This window comes from Emydura macquarii, unplaced genomic scaffold (assembly GCF_026122565.2).
Source record: "Emydura macquarii macquarii isolate MOO-44397 ecotype Brisbane River unplaced genomic scaffold, CSIRO-AGI_Emac_v2 contig_374, whole genome shotgun sequence".
Lineage (NCBI taxonomy): Eukaryota > Metazoa > Chordata > Testudines > Chelidae > Emydura > Emydura macquarii.
The window spans coordinates 8,334,858-8,354,629 of NW_027130511.1; the positions used below are offsets into that span (position 1 = coordinate 8,334,858).

Below are 19,772 nucleotides of genomic sequence, written 5' to 3' on the forward strand. Positions count from 1 at the left end.
CAGGTCAAGAACGTTAGGAGTGTATAGCTATTTTGTTTCAAGTGACCTAAATAGTAAGATGAAACTCCTACAGCACCTCCCACTTCAGGAGCTGACAGCAGTCAACATCCTATGAGGGTGAAGGCCTGATCCTCTTGACCCTCAGAGCAGGGAAAGAGTTACATCTCCTCTCTGTGAAGCCAATAAAAACCTCTCTTGATTATAATTTAGATAAGAGCCACTGGATTGAATAATAATGTCTGAAACTCCCCTGGCTGTTTCACCTTGAGACGTCCATCACTGGGTTAAACATGATGCTAATTGCATTTGGATTGATTAATTTCTCTCACTCCTGTCTATTCGAATAATGCTTAACAAAATAATCACAGCACCCAGAGCCAAATCTTCTTCGTCAAAGGAATGAAGCCATCAGAACCAGCAGAGATGAAAGAAATGAAGATGACCCGTAATTACTGCTACGGTGATATCATTACCATATTATAGAAAATGAGTGTACGGGAAGGGAGAGCGGGGGCCTACGATTATTATTTATTTTTTAATGGAACTTTACGTCCCAAGAATACAGATTTGACACAGTGGAGCATATAGAAATACAGAACTGAAAAAATATAAATCCTGTGCATTAAATTGCAAAATACAGTGAACACTGAGGCTCTAGATACATCATCAAGTGTCTTGTGCTGTGAGCTGGTATTATTCACTCCACTATTTTTTTCATTCCAGCAACACTTTGTATACGACTAGCACAGAGATTTAAGATGCCTATCTCCCTACAGAAATCCTCAGACATCCGCAGTAGCACTTGCCCTTAATCCTGACACTAACAATGATATTGTTTTAATATCATTACAGGTGGTCTTGTTTCGAAGCCTGGCACTCGGTTTTTAAACTGTAAAACCCAGCTCTGAGTTCAAAGGAAAGCTTCTCTGCTAGAGACAGTTATTCTTAAATGGCAATTCCTCATTGAAACAGGATATAAATTCAATGGCCAGCCACACAAAATGACGACTTTAAATTGTACATTATTGTGGTTCCATACAGGTATCTAGTCTGGAAGAATTTAAACTAGGATTAAAAAAAATTTCTTTCAGCCAAAAGGAAGCCCTTCTGCTCCCTTTATTATCCAAAATACACTCCCCAAACCCCACTCATTTGAGAAACAAACAGCTTGGTAACTATATAAGATCTTCAAACACCTGTGTTCTACAATTCTAATTGTGATTTATACAGTTCACTTCTCCCAGCACTGGTTATGTCTGCCCCTAGTCTCTGACTGAAGACACAAAATACACAACCAACAGCTTAAAACATTTATTCTGGAGTAAGGGCAAGGTCAATACACACAAAAATTTTACATGCCAAAAAAATCAAGACCTGAGATGAGCTGAATAATGAAGCTAATTAAATACAGAAAAATTATGTTCAAATAAATTTTTAAAGGATGAAGAAACAGAAACTTAATACATACTTCTGATATTAAACTAGTTATTAAACCCATTTCGCATGAAAGCTGAGGATTTTTTTTTCCTGGATGCTTGAGAGGTGCCAGACTGATCTCAGTGGGCCTAAGCTCCTCAAGTTATCTTCAGAACAGGTATAGGATGGGCAAGCTTTCCCCACACTGTTCAACAGATGTGCCTCATCCCTGAATTACCTTTAGGGCAGTGATGTGCTTCTAACATTTTAACACGAGGCTCTCTCAAAATTTTCCACCTCAGTCTGTGACAACACATTCCCTGAGGAAAGCACCCTCTTTGTTCCCACCTCATCTGTGCAAAATATCCGTCTGTTCCCCCACAAAACCTATCAATTCTTCCACCACCCCCACCGAAATCCACCAATACATCTATTTCCTACCACTGGGCCCAATAACACTTGACCTACCAAGCTTCCCCCTCCCCAACACCCCATGGAAGCTCCTCTAGCTGGTAGCTACCCTATCAAACCACCTCTGGTGGCAGCAGTGAGAGCAACAAGTTGTACTGAGGCCTCTGACTGTGGGATGTTGACTGGGTCCCCAGTGGTAGTGGGCTGAGGGAGAGTGTGGTTGGGAGGGAAATGGGTCCTTTTGGTTCTTGAGGTGAACAAGTGCCCACTGGACAAAGCTGGTGTGTGCACATGGGAGATTGGGTAGAGGCGTTCTACCCTAGCTGATGTGCAATATTGGAGAGGGCCCCTAGCTTGCATGGGGTAAGATGGTGTAGTAGGTCTTTAGTGGCTGGTGTTGAGGAGGGGATCTCTCAAAGTCTCTTCAAAGTCCAACCAGGGCTAAAAAGGCCTTGGATAATTCTGAGCAAAGGAGCCAGTGAGAGCAAAGGGATTAGAGTTGTCAGGGGAGAGAGAATTACATATTCACAGTATAGTAACTGAAAAATATTGTGTAGTGATTATATAAATCTCTAGATTCCTACTGGCTAATAATGGCTGTCAGACAGCCAGAATATAGGGATACAAACTGTATGGTTATGCAAGTCAGGACACCCACACTCAGAGTGCAGGGAAATACATTAAAGGAAAAAACTCTTTATGGTTATGGGTCAGGACCTATATAGCATCCTTGCCCTCTGAATGGCTGAGATGCATCCCTTTGAGTAGGATATGTAATAGCTCGACATTTATATTTACTAACGAAAGATGGGCAAAGGAAGGGAATACGCCAATATTCTAAATGTATTTGCCCAAAGTTATGTGTTCACCTACTTTCTAGAACTGTAAATTGAAATTTAACTGTTGTATAATATTTCTTACATTACGGGTCCATTGTGAGGTTAATGTCTGTAAAGCTTTATAAGGTCCTTGGAAGGGAGACTATATATACATTCAAAGTACTATTTTAAAAGCAATTTAAAAAATATATATTAATGACCTCTTAATCCATTTAAAAAAATCCAGATGTTAGATTTTTTCCCTTAACATACAGTTTAATCCTCAAGAACCCTTGTTGAAACAACAATTTTCAGTGGAGGAGATAAACATATCCCAGATGCCATAATGAATTAGCAAAGATTAAAGACCTGTTTGGGAAAAGAAGAGTTGATTTTTATCAGTGAAGTGAACTACTTGCTTTAAACCAGAAAGAAACAGAAGGCCTGTTTCTCCATCACTAAAACACAGATACGGTACAAAAAATCCTAACTGGGCTACTGCAATTTGAACTGTGCCCTAATTAGTGTTTTCCAAGCAGTATTCTACATGGAAAAGTACCAGCACATGATTCACATCCCAGTATCCCAGGGCCAGCAACTTCCTCCTAGCAAGAACTACAGCAGGACAGGAGCACAAGGACCCAAGCTGCAGCCCATCACCCCAGCTGGAGAAGGAACAGCAGCAACTTCACAACCAGCTGGACACCACTGGAGTTGGAAAAGTCTTCCTTCTTTATCTTGAAAGATGGATTTCTTTCCTCTTTGCTGACTGGCTGTTAGCTCCAACTTCTTCCCACCCATCTTCCTCACGGTTGCTTGGCTGCCAGCCCCACTCTTGCTGCTCTCCAACTCTGCCTCTCCCATCCAGTCATTTCACTGCCAGCTTTACTCTCCATGATCCTTTCTGTTCATGTGCCATTGGCCTGGACAGGGGAAATGTTATGATCCAGAAGGGGCTTTGGGGAAGAAAGATGAATTGAATCCAAGTTGGTGCTAGACACCTGGGAACAGACATCTATTTAGGAACTTACATGGCACCCATAGGATCTGAACGCTGTTGGAGATACAGTCAAGGATGCAAATGAACAGAGAGAAAGAACCAGATTGGGAGGAGTAAAAAAATCAGGACTTGAATTGGGGGGAGGAGGAGAATTCTGATATTCTACCCAAGATCTGCCCATAAGCCAAGACCCACCTACTTGAGGTGCCAAAATGAGACACCATTCACAGCACATTGTGTAGCTATTCAAAATATAAGCATGCAGGCTCTGCTGGGATCCTTAGGCTTGGTTCTCTCTAAATGGGTTCATACATTTACTCTTGGGTAAGCCAAATTAAGACATAACCACAATAGATACATGCCTAGGGGCCCTGGCTCCAGACACACATGATGACATTACAGTTGCCTCTTCCATAAAAGGAAAGCTTAAAAACATGATGTGAGTATAACCAATTCTATGATGTCAGCCTGAGTCTGAAGACAACTTCCAGCAGAGGGACAAACAGCAGCTATTAGAGGCAAAGGAGAAACTGCCCAGCCCACCTCCATTATAAGAGCAGACCATATCCCCACTGCTCTGTATGGGTGGGAGAAGAGGTATATTAGCTAATTTGGGGGTGCTGATACCCCACTGAGCCAGGTTCCCGCCCCCTCAGATACACTTCAGGGTTCTGCTTCTCCACTCTGGCCCCTTCTGACTTCACAGGTCAAATTGTGGGGGTGGAGGGGAGAACTGCTCTCTGCCAAACACCATTCATTTATGGCACCAAACTCAGACTCCACCCACAGTAAACTGCATAGATCTATGGGCCTCCCTCTCTTTTCCTTGAACTTGTCTTCTTTATTATATTAATTCAAGTCCTGCCCATATGCAAAACCCCTTAACTCAAATGTGGTGGTGCTTTTAACTGGAGATAGCGGACTCAGAAGGGGGTATAGGCTACAGCATGACTTAGCACGCTTCATTAACTGCTAACATGACTACTCCTGTAGCATGGGCTAGTGTCAGTCAAGTGATACTAGTTATCCAGTACCTTCCCAGAATTCCTCCATCTGTCCAAAAAGGACAGACTGTTCTCCCACAATTCAATGAGAGTGGCTCAGCTTACTTCAGCTGCAAAGAACCATGGGACAAGCCCCCACAAGTCTTAGTGCCACGACTGAGTGTAACACCAGTGTGAATACAGGAGCTACAGTGTTAATTCACTGTGAGACCACCCTCACCCAAACTAGGCTAACTCAAGGAAGTAACTTGGGTGCAGGTTGCTGCAGAGCTAATGCAAGTTAACATGTTTTGCTAGCAATGAATATGTCCTGTTATCACACGTTTCTGAGGTGTTGTTTCAGACTTGCTGTAGATTCAGGCAGGCATCACTCCATCGGTTTATGACGACTTCAAACTTACAAGATTCTCTCCCAAGGGTTAGCAACTTAGCTTTTACTGGAGGGGAAAAAAAGAGTGAGATTCTGCAGACCAATATGTCAGTCTTAAAAAAATGCTGGGTTGCTGACCCAGTCCAATTTTAGCCCTGCTCAAAGTAGAGGTAATAGCTGAACTGAGAGAATGGATGACGTGACCCAGGGATATAGCAGAGAAGAGAGAAGCCAAAGACAGAATGCTGAAAGAGAGTGAGGGGAAAGTAAAGATGCTGAGACAAACTGAAAAAAAAGCCAGGAGAATACAGAATTGTGAAATACAGGGAGGAAGAGAAATATATCAGGAATGAGCACCAGAACCATGCAGTCTCAAGCTGTATAGGATCCTTCAGAGCTTCCTGCGCCCCCCACTCCCTACCCATCGCAAAGGGCCAGCCCAGTGCTCCCCCCAGGCCAGGGCGGGGGGAGGGACCCACCACATCTGAGCCGGCGACGAGCTGCGGGGCTGTAGAGGCAGGTAAGCAGGCTCCGGGCCAGCCCTTCACAACAGGCCGAGGGCACAGGATACTCTGCGCTGCTCAGAGCCTCATGCGCCCCACGCATCATGAAAGGCCAGCCCAGCACCCCCACCCCAAAGGCTAACACTTGGGGGCCTGGCTCCCCCTCCAGTCCCCCCTCGGTACGCCACTGGCTCAGAGATTTGGGGGGTGGGTGCAGTGTAAGAGAGAAAACCTGAATGAGGGAGAGACAAAGCAGAGAAAAATGTGAAAAATAATAGGAAGAAGAGAAGAAAAAATAAAAAGTGAGAGAAGGTTAATACAGGAAAAGAGAATAAATGGAATGAAAATATCAAGAAATTTTATACAAATTTAAAGTCAAAATTCTCTTTTTAAATTAACCTCAGATCCCTCTCCTGCTACTCCAAACTCCACCGTTGGTGCTACACCTGAGACCCCCTGATCACGGTTACTTTCTAATCACCCCAACCTTCTTCAGCCCCATCCCACATCCTCATTGACACTTTCTCAGGCACTCCCAGCGGTTGTCTATTTTCCCACTTTTAAAGCTTTGTCACTCTCTGTAAGGGTCACTGCACCAGGTGCCTCATTAGATGGAGGGGGAGAAACTTACGGTCCCCCTACAGATCCCTTCACATCCACATGAGTCTATGGAAACTGTACACACTTCCTTTGTGCTTTAAGATGACTCCATTTATTCAGGTAAACCAGAAGCCAAGCATGGAAATATCTAAGGCAACACACAGACTATCTTTTGAAAAGCCAAATGACAGCTTGGGCTGCTACCCGGAAACATCCGTCACCCAGCCTTTTTCTGCTGGGATTTGTGTTGAATGACGTTTACTGCAGGTTAATAATTAGTTTTTAGCATAAGAGTCTAGTGCAGTCGTCTTCTCCCCAGGAGAGAAAAACTGGCTGAGCGATTTTTAGATTATATGCTCTGATAAGACACAGGCTCCTGACTCCCTATGTCTTTGTGTCCTACAAGCCACCTGCTCTATGGAGCTGCCACTGGGGACACCCGGAAAAGGTTTATTAATGGTGTGCCCCCTGGAGATGTTACTCAAAGGCCTGAGCTGAATTTACATCCTATTTTGCAAAGTAACATTTTGTATACAAAATCCTATCAACAGAATCTAAGGGCTAGAAAAGAGTAATACTGTATGTTGCAGAAATGTGATTTCATGTTAAATGAGAATTTGCCATGCCTGTGGTCATGACTGAACATAGGAACTGATAGACCAGATCAGATCATTGATCCAGCTACTCTAGTATCCTGTCTTTGTCAGTAAGCTAGTATTAGGCGCTTCAGAGAAAGATGCAATAATCTGCCCATAGAGAAAGATGCTCTCACCTCAGGAATGGTTGTCTTACACCTTACAGCATGAGGTTTTATATCCCTCCTAAAAATACTTTATCCTAATGTAACTATGGATGTTATTATCCATGATAGCGTCTTATCCTTTTTTGAACCCCACTAAGTTGCTGGCCTCTGTGATATCCTGTAGCAGTGAATGCCATAGGTTAACAATGCACAGTATAAAAAAAAATTGCTGTTATCAGTTTTAGCTTGGTTACCTTTCAGTGTCACTGAATCTCCCCTTCTTTTTAAGGCTGAGAAAGTCAGTAGGCACTCTCAATTGATCTTCTCTACAATGTTCATTATTTTATACACCTGTATCATGTCCCCTTTCAGAACTAAACAATCCCTATCTTTTCAATCCCTCCTCATACAGAAGTCTGGATTTATAAATGACAGACAGTCTAGGAATGAAAAATGCACTTTTTAAGACTACCTTGAAATTACTACAATGCAAAAGACTGCCAGAAGTAACCATGTGCAACCTGAATTATGCTATCTGTAAAATGGGAAGAATGGTATTTGCATTCCTCCTGGTGAAGGTCACAAGGCTGTGCTCAATAAAAATGATTGCAAGGTGCAGAGAATTAAGGCCAATCAGAGGAAGAGGTGGGACTAAGGTTCATGGTTTCCTGTCTCCCAGCCTGAGGCCTACCTCAGACCAGAGGGTATTTATGGAGAGCAGAGGAAGAGTCATTTTGCTGAGTCATTGGGGTATTCTGAAACACTCCAGGAGGCTCACCACAGCTTAGGGGTCTACGCAAAGCCAGTCAGTGCAACAGGAGTTAGAAAACTGTCAGAGCATTTATCAATAGTGAAAACTGTTTGAAGACATGCTGATATTTTGTGGCTAGTAACTGCCAAATGTAGACCAATTTTTCTAGAGGAGTCTGATTTAAGGACACTCTTCATTACAAATTTCAACTTCTTACTCAAAAAAAAGTTTTTTTTTTTAAATCACAAAAAAAAATTAACAAGCACAGTATTAGACAACTTTAATATATACATGTTGCTACCAGTCCAGTTAGAAAAGTTATTAAGTAAGATTACCCCTAATACCGAACCTTGTGCCACCCCTTTCTAGACACCTCCCCAACTCCACTCATATCATCCCAATTATTTCAAAATCTAATGTTGCCAAACTTATCAAAATGATGAGTCTTCCATGAGGAAGAAAGCCCAGGTTAATTTGAAGTTTAACTAACAACTTTGTTTGATTATCAACGCGCTATAAAGGTCAGAACAATTTTGTAAAAAACATTTTCACACACAACTTTAAATAATGACAATAGATGATCTTGTTGACTACTTGCTGGTAAGGGACCCAAACAGCATTCTCGGAGCTGTACAACACACAAAACATTAAAGAGAGTTCCTGCTCCAAAGAGCTTGTAATCCATAAAACAAAAAACGGGAGCTATCTTAGGCTATATCTACAGTATAGACGTTGCAGCCGGGCTGCTGTAGCACCGTAGCGTAGACACTTGCTACAGTGATGAGATGGGGTTCTGTCACTGTAGTTAATCCACCTCCCCGAGAGGCAGTAGCTAGATTGAAGGAAGAATTCTTTCGTTGACTACTGGCGTCTACACCAGAGTTTAGATTGGCTTGAATAAAAATTCAGAAAAATTCACATCCCTAAACAATGTAGCTAGGTCAACATAAGTTGTAGGTGTAGCCCAGTCCTTAGATTCCTTTTTCCTACTCTCTTACATATGTCATCATGAGAAGGGCACTCAGGATGTTTGTGGGATTTGCAGAAGCAGTGAGTCTTTAGAAAGGATAGGAATGAGGAGTCGGTAAGGGCCTGCCATGCTACAGCGGGGTCAAGATTAGCAATAGTGTGAAGTAAAAAGTGGCACGATCAAGCAACAAGATCTCTCTAGACTCTATTCTGTTCAGGTTTTAATACCACACCCATCACTGAGGCGTGGCACCTTCCATGGGGACAAAGTTTTATGGGACCTCAAAGGCAAGAATGAGAAGTTTATACATAGGAAGGCGAGCAAAGAGCCAGTGAAGGTATTCAAAAGAGGAGAATTACATGGCCTTATTGATGAGTGCGGAATGTTACCTAAACTGTTGTGATTGACAGGAGGAGGCAACATGGGCATCAGAGAGACTGGGGAGAAACCAGGATGAGAAACTGAATATACGAACAGGCGTTTTGGCTGCTGGGACAGAAAAAAAGGATCCACTTTTCAGTATGTTGGGGAGGAAGAAATGGCAACATCTGGTAATAACCTGGATGTATTTGAGCTTAAAAAGCAACTCCCCTCTGTGTTGTCATCAATCATGTAATATTTCAGTCCTAAAAGTATATAATGGTCTCAAAAACAAAACTGAAATCAGGGCTTCAGGTGGGAACGTCCAATTCAACCTCAACCAAATATTGCTACCTTTTGAGTATTGCTGCTCCTGGATGTTTTGGTCTATGTTCCTTTGAACAACAGGAAAAGTATGTCTATACTGACGGCGGCAAAGTTGCCACCATCAGATCGACCTATCTGGATTGATTGAATGGTCGGTGAAGACCCGCTCAATTGATCCAGAAGTCGACACACTAAAACCACCCCTTCAAGTGGCGTAGTGCTGCATCGACGGGAACAGCAGTGAAGATGCCACACAGAAGGAAAGCATAGCAGTCGACGGGAGTTACACAAACTACTCTGCATAGCTTGTGTAACTCCCATCAACTGCCGCCGAATCACCAGGTCAGTGTAGACCAGGGCGAAGTCTAACTTCCTTCATCAGTCAGCTTCTCACCTGGGTTGTTTGCTTGTGTCAGAGTTCTCTGAAAGGACCAAATTGAGAGCAGGGCATACTCAGGTGTGGTTTGTTCCTCTGTCTGGACTAAGGACAGCTCTACATGGTGCAGCAGTGTGCTGTATGGGGGTGTGATTTCTAAAGCAAATTAAATGGTCTGTGTAGACCCCTCTGGCACACACTAAAAGTTCCCTAAAATGCTTTAACATTTTGCTATTTGAAATAGTACCATGGTAAAGCACGCTGGGAAACTTCTAGCGTGCACCAGCAGGGTCTACATGGACCAATTAGTGCACATGTTCGTACTCTTCAGAAATCATACCCTCCATAGTGCACATTGCCACATCATGTGGACCAGCCCTAAGATACCTCTCCCACACCCGATTCTTAGAAGTAGAAGAATACAAGCAGGACCACAAACTTTTGGAGAATGGGATTGCTCTACTCAGAGGGAAAGACTCTTAAGGCTTATTTTGATGACTACAACTTCTTCGCTAGGAAGGCAGTATGCTCTAGTGGACTGGGCACCAACAGTCAGGAGACATGGGTTCCATTCCTGGATCTGCCAATGACCTGCCATATGACCTTCTCCATGCCTAAGTTTACCCAGGATATATACAGCAGAAGCTCTGTCCAACTGTTTGAGACTGACAGAGGAAAAGTACCATGAAATATCTAAGTATTCTTATTTTTTAATATTGGCTCAGACTCTGAAGTCTTCCAGCACAAATGATTGGGATCTTTTTCCAGTTGTTCCAAGGACTTAGGCAAGGAGTCTGAAGAGCCTTCTGGCACCCTGTGACAGCTAATGTAGGAAGGCCATTCAAGGAACCCCGAGTCCTCAAGGCTTTCTCCATGAAGACCACTCAAAGATCACTTGTCAGGATAAGGAGTCCCAAATCCTGACCTCTTGCCCTACCCTGCCATGGCAGAGGGAGACTGATGACCAGACAATCCAAACAGAAAAACAAGAAAAATACTTATGATCTTACTGCTAGAGAAATGCCTTGAATTAAACTAAACAGTGCACTAGCTATCCTGGCACGCTTATCGAAACAGTACGTGCAGTGCCATAGAGCCCAGGCACCCTAGTGTTGGACCAGGACCCAAATGCACTAGGCACTATATAAACAGAACAAAAAGACAGTCCCTAACCCAAAAACCTTACAACAGATGGATGCAGACTGACTGACAAGGAAGTACAGAGAAACAATGAGACAATACTCATCAGCATGGTAGGCAGTAGTATCAGCACACCAGCGGCCTAAGCACTGTCAAGGTTTTGTAGGCATCCCAGCAAAGGAAAGTTTTGGAGGAGGATAATGAGGTAGCTCTGCGGATGTTTACAAGGAGCGAGCCCCAACACAAGAGGGCATCATATGAAAAAGCACAAAGCTCTTTGAAAATTTAGCAGGTGGGCAATGGAGTTTGGCGTCATGGGTTCAACCGGAGGCAGGAGCCAACCTCATAATGGTGGAGAAAAATATGACAGGGAGGGTGGGGGGATAGGACACGAAGGGCCTCGAAATGAAGACAAGTAGCTTATGTTAGATGTAATAAGAGGGAGATGGGAGAGATACAGAATACTTTTCAATTTAATTTATTTCCTGTAGGCTACGTGGCAGGCATGAAGTTTTAGAAGGGAGCCTGAGGACACTTTCCACAGCTTACTTGACTTAGCCTGCTCAGGAACAATAAGATACTTCAGCTTTTATTTCTGTTCAGTGATGTCATAAGCTCATTGCTGAATGTACAGGACTAATACTAACAATGGACTTCCAGGTAATTAAAGGACATTTCATAAAGAGGAGAGGAAAATGCAGCAGAACTGGGGATAACCTGAATGGGGAAGTATAAGAATCCTCTTTTCCTAGCTTTGCCATGACTGGTTATCATTTGAATTACATCACTGTCCTTATGCTTTAATGGGAGAAAGTGGCATTCATTCTAAATAACTATCACCTGCCTTCCACATATGACCCACACGCACTGGATCTGCAAATGCACCAGTTGCTACTGCCACCTGCCTAAGAGATTCCATTTACTTGAACAGATACTGCCACTGGGGCCCAGAGAAAACTGGACATTCCTGGGAATATAACAGCAGGTTTGAGCTGGTGAGTGCTAAGTGACCACTCACAAGGAAGGGGGTTTAAATTTTGCTCTCTTCAGACCCAAGCTTAAGTGAAAATTCAGCATCCAGGTCATTGATTATTTGCCCACATGGCACACAAATACCAAGATGATCAGCAACTTGGAAATACCTTAGACAGGCAGATAGACAATGTAATGTCAGGAAACAGAGGACTGCTAACAGGGCTGTCCAAATGCTGGGTACATCTAGGATTTATGGAATTTAAAGAAATGTTATGAATTCCAGAAAGCAGAGATTCTACCAGTTGGGTACAGTTAGCCAGTGTGAAATTCCTTGCTCATTAATCCATTGAGGTGCCAGCTTTTACCTTCCACACTAGACAAATCCCTGTCTGCATTAAACAGTGATCTGCAGCCATGCACCAAAGAAACCGGAAAAACGTGGCCTGCAAGAGTTAAGGCATCGCTTAGCTGTAAGAAGAAAGAATAGTAGGGGTGCATTTTCAATGCCCTCTGCTGGATAAAATGGACAATTTCAGTTATGGTTAGTGGGAACTGCACATCTTATTACCTCCCAACAACAACAGATCTCTTCTCCATATTGTGCACTGATGTGGAGACAAAAGGTGTGTGTTTAACTACTTACTAAGCACCTACTCCCCTATACCACCACTGTGGCCAGAAAAACAAAGAAGCAAAGTCAATTTAATCCTTGATGAGGAGTAAGGAAGAGAGTGTTGGTTCTTATTCAGCTACAATAAAATGCAGTACAACTTGCTGGCATTACCTGCTAGCTTTGAATCCACTTTAGTAACCACAAACTTTGCTTCTCTGATTAATAGCATGATTAACAGGTGCAAGAAACCCAGCACCCTGGAGAAGTACCTTCAATTAAATCTGACGGGAAGCGCTTTGATGTCTTGGTGTGAAACCCAGCGTTGTCTATGGTGCACCCTGGAAGCACTATCACTGTGGAGTCAGCATACAGTTCTGTGTAGCCAGGTTTACTGGCAAGGCCATCAGAATGGGAAAAAAATATCTATCTTACCTAAAAAATATTATTCTTTGAATAGGAAAGTCCACAGATCACCACAGTGATCTACAGCCTGCAGCCCGCAGCTAATGGGCAGAATCAGACATAGGAAGAGAGAAGGACCATCATGCCGAAAAGCCCACCAGTTACAGATGACTTCTATAGCTAAGAGTGATAATCCCAGAACAAGTCAGATAAAGTAATGCCACAGGACCCTAGGACAAATGTTTGTTACTACAGAGCCAATGAAAAGGTAGTTTCTTGCTAAAAATAACCAAACATTCTAACGTTTTCTGTGAGCTATATCGTATAGGGTGGATCAGAGAACCAAAAGCCACATTCACTTAAGCATGGGACACATTTGTAGAATCCAGTAAACATATACAAAAGACCATGTTGCTGCTTTACGCATTTCCTCATAAGGAAATGGACCTTTCCCTTCCCTTCATCACTCAAACAGTGAGCTCTACTAGACTGATGGCGTGACCTTTTCAGTATGCTTCTAAGATTGTCCACTGAATCCTCCTGGAAAGAGAAGTTTTAGAGGCTGTCTTACCTCTGTATGATGGCTAGTACAGAACAAGCCAGGTTTGAGGATTTCCAGAAGAACTCTGTGTGCTGGATATATGTTGAGGACTCTATTGACATCCAAACAATGCCATTTCTATTCTAAAGGATGTGTGTATTTGGGCAAAGAGAAGAGAAAATGCACTCAATGAAAGTGAGATGATTGTAGGCATGAGACAAGATCTATCCTAAGGACCACTTAATTGGCACAAGAGGTGTAGCAACTGGATTGCATTGACTGGGCTTCCAGTACTGACATCCTTCTTGATGACATGATCACTAGTAGAAAAAACTATCTGATGGCTAAAAGAAGATTCTTCTCTTCAGTGCTCAAAAAGAGGTTCTGTGAGAGCATTCAGATCCAGGTTGAGATCCCATGCTTTTGTGTACTTTGGCAGACTCGTAAATGTCACAACTATAAAGATCTTTGATGTCTGGAAAGCCTCTTCTTGCCTGCTGGCACGTTGACAAACCCACATTAACACCATGATGTGGGAACTTTAGGATTGTCAATGGATGCAAGAGACAAACTCCTTTCAACTTACACCAAGGGGGAAACCTTGGCCATACTCAAGAATATGCCATGCTGGCAGACTAGAGACTAGCAAAAGTTTGATTACACTGACAAAGTACTCCTTTTTCAAACATCTCTCAAAAGCCAAAGCAGCTAAGCTTAGTTTCCTTGGATCCTGCAGGAAGATCAGTCTGTGGGAGAAATGACTCTCAGAGGGAAGGAATGTAGGGGCTCTCGTTGCTATACTGATGAAATTTGAGAACCTTGGCTGTCCCTCTTGATCTTCCAAAATAGCCTGGAGATTAAAAATTTTAGAGGAAAAAGAACATGTAAGAGGACATTGAGTCACATCTGGGAGACAGCATCTATGGTTACCGTCTCCAGGTCTCTCCTGCTGGAGAAGAACCTGAGCACGTTTCATTGAGTCTATAAAATAAATCTGGCGATGACACTCTTAGGGACGTGGTCAGATGCAGATAGACACCTAGATATAGAAACTGCTCTGCTTGGTCTATCAGTAAGGTTAAGATTTTGTCACGGTTATTTTTAGTAAAAGTCGGGGCAGGTCACAGGCAGTAAACAAAAATTCATGGTGCCCATGACCTGTCTGTGATTTTTACCAAAAATAACAGGGAGGTCTGGGGGCTGGCCCCCACTGCCCCGAGGCTCAAGGCTGAAGCTGAAGAAAATGTCACAGAGGTCTCTGAAAGTCATGGAATCCGTGACCTCCATGACAAAAATCTTATCCTTATCTTATCCAGAAACCAACTATCAGCCTCCTATGGAGTTAATTTTCCTCTTGTGTGCAGGATGCCTAGAAATTAAATATTCCTTTCTGACCAAGGTATCAGAAGAGGTGCTTCTTTCTATAGGAAAGATGATTTCGATGGTCTCTGCTTGCTAAATTAGGCCATTGTTCAGGTACTACCAGTCATGCCTGTAAGGGAGAGAAGATAATACAACTTGAAGGTTACAGTGGATTACTCTCAATACCAGCCAATTGTTGCTGAGCTTTCTTTAAGTTGCCAAGGTCACCCAGACCATCCTGTCCTCTGAATCAACTCCTGTAGACTGGTGTCAGAAGTTGTGATTAGTTGAGCAGGTCTCACTATTGGATGGCCTCTGGTAAATCTGCAAGGTCTTGTTCACCAAAATGACTAGACAACTATCAGGAGAATTTCTACTGTGGAAGAGTGTGACTCAGTGGATAATGGGAGTGATAGGAGGAAGGTCTGGAGGGGTCTCATGATGCTTTGACCACTGAAGGATGTTGATGAGACACCATCAGTGATGTGGTATACACATAGACAGTGCACGAGTCTTTTGTTTGGAGAGGCTATCCCTCCCACTTTTTTCCTGCCTTAAAAGGGGAGGGGCAGAGAGGAGTGAGCAGTGGGATGGGATTTGGGGGAAGAGGCAGAGCAAGGACAGAGCCTTGGGGGAAGAGGTGGAGCATGGGCAGAGCCTCGGAGAGAAGCAGGCAGGGCCAGGGTCTGGGCACCGGTGGTCCTTCCTCCCCTCCCCGCCACTTCTAGGGAGCTTCCAGCGCTCCTGCTCCCGGGGCAGCAAAGGCAGCAGGCCGGTGGTGCGTCTTCAAAGGGAAGTGACCCACATCCATCATTTACCCCCTGCATGGGCAACCTTTTTTATTTTGGGGAGGTTTAGCCTCCTCAAGCCTCTTATATGTGCCGCCCATGGGTATACAAACCCCACCACGGGCAATCAGTGGTTAAGGAACCACTCTGGGCTCAGCCAGCTCTGCCCCGCCACACCTGTAGGAAATGCTCTAACAGGAGGAGTTAAAAGGCAGGGGAGTATCTCATTTGGTGGCAGACCAGGGAAGAGAGCAGACCTGCAACCTACAGCTCCAGCAGAGGAGAGCTGAGGGAAAGGCAGAATCTCCCCATGACAAATGCCCAAAGGTCCCTCCCTGAGGGAAGCGAGAGCCTGCTACAGCGAGAGCTTGAGATGGAAGCAGTCCCCTCTCCCTCCCATATGGGCTCCAAGTTTTGTTAATTCCCCTTTATTTTGTTTGGGCTACCCCAGCAAGGGAAAGCCTTAGGACTGATCTAACCCAGGAAGGTGGGTCATACTGCAGAAGGAGACAGTTGCAGCCCAAGAGAGAAAGAGCTACCCCGCTACATGCAGCCGCCAGAAGGTGCCTTGTGATGAGCGGCCGCCGCCTAGATCCAGACAGTGACTTTGGGACAATCTTGGGGGGGTGATAGGAAATGGCCCAGGAGGGCAGCCTTAAGCAGCCCCTGGCTGCCAGAGCATTGATAGCCCTCAAAGGGTGCTGGGTCAGAGCCTGGTGAAGTGCAAGGGCCTGGGCTCCTGTACCAACAACCCTACTGCATGCCCCAGCCACTAGGTGATACAGATGCTACTCTACCAACCAACACCTGTGCAAGGACCATCACAGCATCTTACTAAAAACACGCGTTAGGGCTTGCAGCAATGAGGAGGGAGGGATGGTGGCTAAGAGAGCTACTTCTTGACATCTAGATTGTCTCTTGTGGGAGAAAAATATCCCTTGATGGACTGTCACAGTTCCTAAAAGGAGAATACTATATACTGGGCTTATTGTAGTTAGCTCTCATCCCAGTTCATCAACACAAGGCACATGTCCAGTATTGCTGTCTCCCTTGATACATCTTCAATCAGCACTAATTCAGTCTAGGAAGAGGTAGATGGGGAACCTCTTCCTACCCAAGGACTGCAAAGGTCTATAAGAAACTTCACAAATACCCTTGGATCCAACACAAGACCAAAAGGCAGGAAGAACCCACGATAGGAAGAAAACACCACTGCTAGCTCTTCCTCTGCCTGTACCTGTGGGGGCCCTGGCCGAAATCTTACAAAATGGACTAAGTGCTGAGGATGAGTTTTAAAGAATAGCACAAGCATGTAGGGACAGTCAGAAAGGCTAAAGCAGAAAATGAGTTAAACCTTGCACGGGACATAAAATGCAATAAGAGGTATTATAAATACATTAGGAGCAAGAGAAAAAACAAAGGAAAGTGTAGGTCCACTACTTAGCAGGGAGGCGAGCTCATAACGGATGACACCAAGAAGGCTGAATTATTTTGTTTCACTCTTACCAATAAAAAGGTTAATTGTGATCAGATGCTTAACACAATATTAACAAGGGAAGGAACAAGCCAGAATAAGGAAAGAACAGATTAGAAACTATTTAGGCCAGGTCTACACTACATACTTACTTTAGGGAAAAATCCACACTCCTGAACAATGCAGTTATACCAACTTAACCCCCCATGTAGACAGCACTATGTCAGTGGGAGATCTTCTCTGCTGACAGCTACCATATCTTGCGGCAATGGGAGTTAAGCCAACGGGAGAGCTCTTTTCCATCAGCTTAGAGTGTCTTCACCAGAAGTGCTGCAGCTGCGCTGATGCAAGTTTGTAGTGTAGACCTGCCCTTACATAAATTAGCTTTATTAAAGTGGGAAGGGTCTGATGAAATTCATCGTAGGGTACTTAAGGAACTAGCTGACAATCTCTGAACCATTAGCAATTATCTTTGAGAACTCATGGAGCTCAGGTGAAGTCCCAGAGAAGTGGAGAAGGACAAACATAGAAAAAGGGGAACTAAGAGGACCTGGGGAATTTCAGACCAGTCAAACTAACTTTGATACCTGGAAAGATACTGGATCAAATTATTAAACAATTTGTAAGCACCTAGAGAACAATAGGGTGATAAGTAATAGCCAACATGGGTTTGTCAAGAACAAATCATGGCAAACCAATCTAAATTCCTTTTTTTGGATAGGATTACTGGTCCATTAAATAGAGGGAATGATGCAGAAGAGATACATCTTGATTTTAGCAAGGCTTTTGATACAGTCCCCCATGACATTCTTATAAGCAAACTAAGGAAATGTGGTGTAAATGAAATTACTATAAAGTGGGTGCACAACTAGTTGGGGAAAAAAAACCAAACAAACTACTCAAAGATTAGCTATCAATTGTTTGCTCTCAAACTAGGAGGATACATCTAGTGGGGTTCCACAGGGGTCTGTCTTGGGTCTGGTACTGTTCAATATTTTCATTAATTACTTGGATAATGGACAGCATACTTACAAAATCTGAATATGACATCATGCTGGGAGGGGTTGCAAGCACTTTAAAGGACAGAATTAGAATTCAAAACAACATTAACAAATTGGTCTGAAGATAAAATTCAATAAAGTCAAGTGCAAAATACAACATTGAGGAAGAAAAAAAATCAAACGCACAAATACAAAATGTGGAATGAGTGGCTAAGCAGTGGTACTGCTGAAGAGGAACTGAGGATAACGGTGGATCACAAATTGAGTATGTGCCAACGATGTGATGCAGCTGCAAAACAGGTTAATATTTTGGGGTGTAACAAACAGGAGTGTCAAGTAAGACATAGGAGATGATTGTCCCTGTGCTAATTTGGCACTGGCGAGGCCTCAGCTAGAGTACTATGTCCAAATCTGAAAGCCATACTTTAGGACAGATGAGGACAAATTGGAAAGAGTCCAGAGGAGAGCAACAAAAATGATAAAAGGTTTCAAAACTTGACCTGTGAAGGAACGTTAATTAAACTAGGGATGTTTAGGTCTTGAGAAAAGAAAAGTTGGGGAGGGCACCTGATAACAGTTTCCAAATAAGTTAGGGGCTGTCACAGAGAAGATAGTGATTGCATGTTCCCCATGTCCACTGAAGTAGAACATGAAGTAATTGACTTAATCTGCTGCAGGGGAAATTTAAATTAGATGTTAGGAAAAACTTTAACTATAAAGATAGTTAAGCACTGGAATAGGCTTCCAAGGGAGGTAGTGGAATCCCTGTTATTGGAGATTTTAAAGAACAGGTTAGAGAAACACGGGTCAGGGATGGTCTAAGTATACTTGGTCCTGCCTCAGTGCAGGGGGTTTGATTAGATGACCTCCTGAGGTCCCTTCCAGCCCTACATTTCTAATTTTGTGAACAAGTAGAGGAAATAGTGAGATCCATACTAGAATTGGAAGCAGGACAAATGGAAACACACAAATGAGCCTCCTTTAGGTTGATAGAAGTCAGGAAATACCTAGTCAAGATGTAGACCTGCCTGAAGACAACTTAGGCTTCCACCACCACTTAATTCGATATAAATTGTGTCACTCAGGGGTGTGAAAAAGCCACCGCACTGAGCAATGCAAATTACAGCGACCTAAGCACTGTCCAGACTGGTGCTATGTCAACAGGAGACGCTCTCCCATTGACATAGCTTCCGCCTCTCATGGATGTGGAGTAATTATGCTGATGGGAGAGAGCTCTCCCATAACTGTGCCAATGTAGTGCTTCTAATGGAGACTAGCCCTTCAAGATTTCTATCTGTTGCCTTTGGAACTCCTGGAGGCTAGAAAGACACAAAAAAAGTATGCCTTGTGACACATCCTGGCTGTCCTGCCATTAGGCAGAGTTTGATTCAAACGTCTGCATCCTTTTGAGTTTTGTTTTCTTGTTTGTTTGTTCTTTCCCTTCTCAGGAGTGGGGCAGGAGTGCAATGGGGTGGGAGGAGGTGGTGGTGGTAGAGAGATCTTTCTTCTCTGGCAGCTTCCGTAAGGAAATATCCAAAAGGAATGTCATTGAGGTTAAGAATTACGGGTGAGAGTCTAGGAGGAAGATACTCTAAGAGCATCAGTTATCCAGGGAGTGGGTAGTGCTTAGTTACTTTCATCGGTTGTTTCTTTCCTTTTCATGAAGAGACACGCACGCACACACGCACGACTGATTTATCTCCCCAAGGGATCTCTGGAGGTGCTCTATCTTTTCGGAGGTTTGTTCTTGGGAGCAATCTGCCTGTAAGCATCCTAAGCTACCTGCCCTGGGGGTGAGGTTGGGGGGGGAGGGGGGGGAAAGAGGGGT

At 43.7% G+C, this 19,772-nt stretch overlaps 1 protein-coding gene across 6 annotated transcripts in view; it reads right to left on the reverse strand.

The window, feature by feature from the left end:
- Positions 1–19,772, reverse strand: part of LIN52 (lin-52 DREAM MuvB core complex component) — a 55,109-nt gene that overhangs the window by 9,971 nt on the left and 25,366 nt on the right. The window contains exon 6 of one of the 6 annotated variants that reach the window (XM_067533507.1): positions 1,303–3,014. The exons of 2 other annotated variants lie outside the window; for them this stretch is intronic. In XM_067533507.1, coding sequence (XP_067389608.1) covers positions 3,007–3,014 — 8 coding nt within the window. In that variant the 3' untranslated portion in view covers positions 1,303–3,006. Of the gene's footprint in view, positions 1–1,302; positions 3,015–3,170; positions 3,602–13,463; positions 14,170–19,772 lie in introns of those variants that run through there. 3 more of the 6 variants (XM_067533489.1, XM_067533498.1, XM_067533454.1) reach the window with 3 other exon arrangements.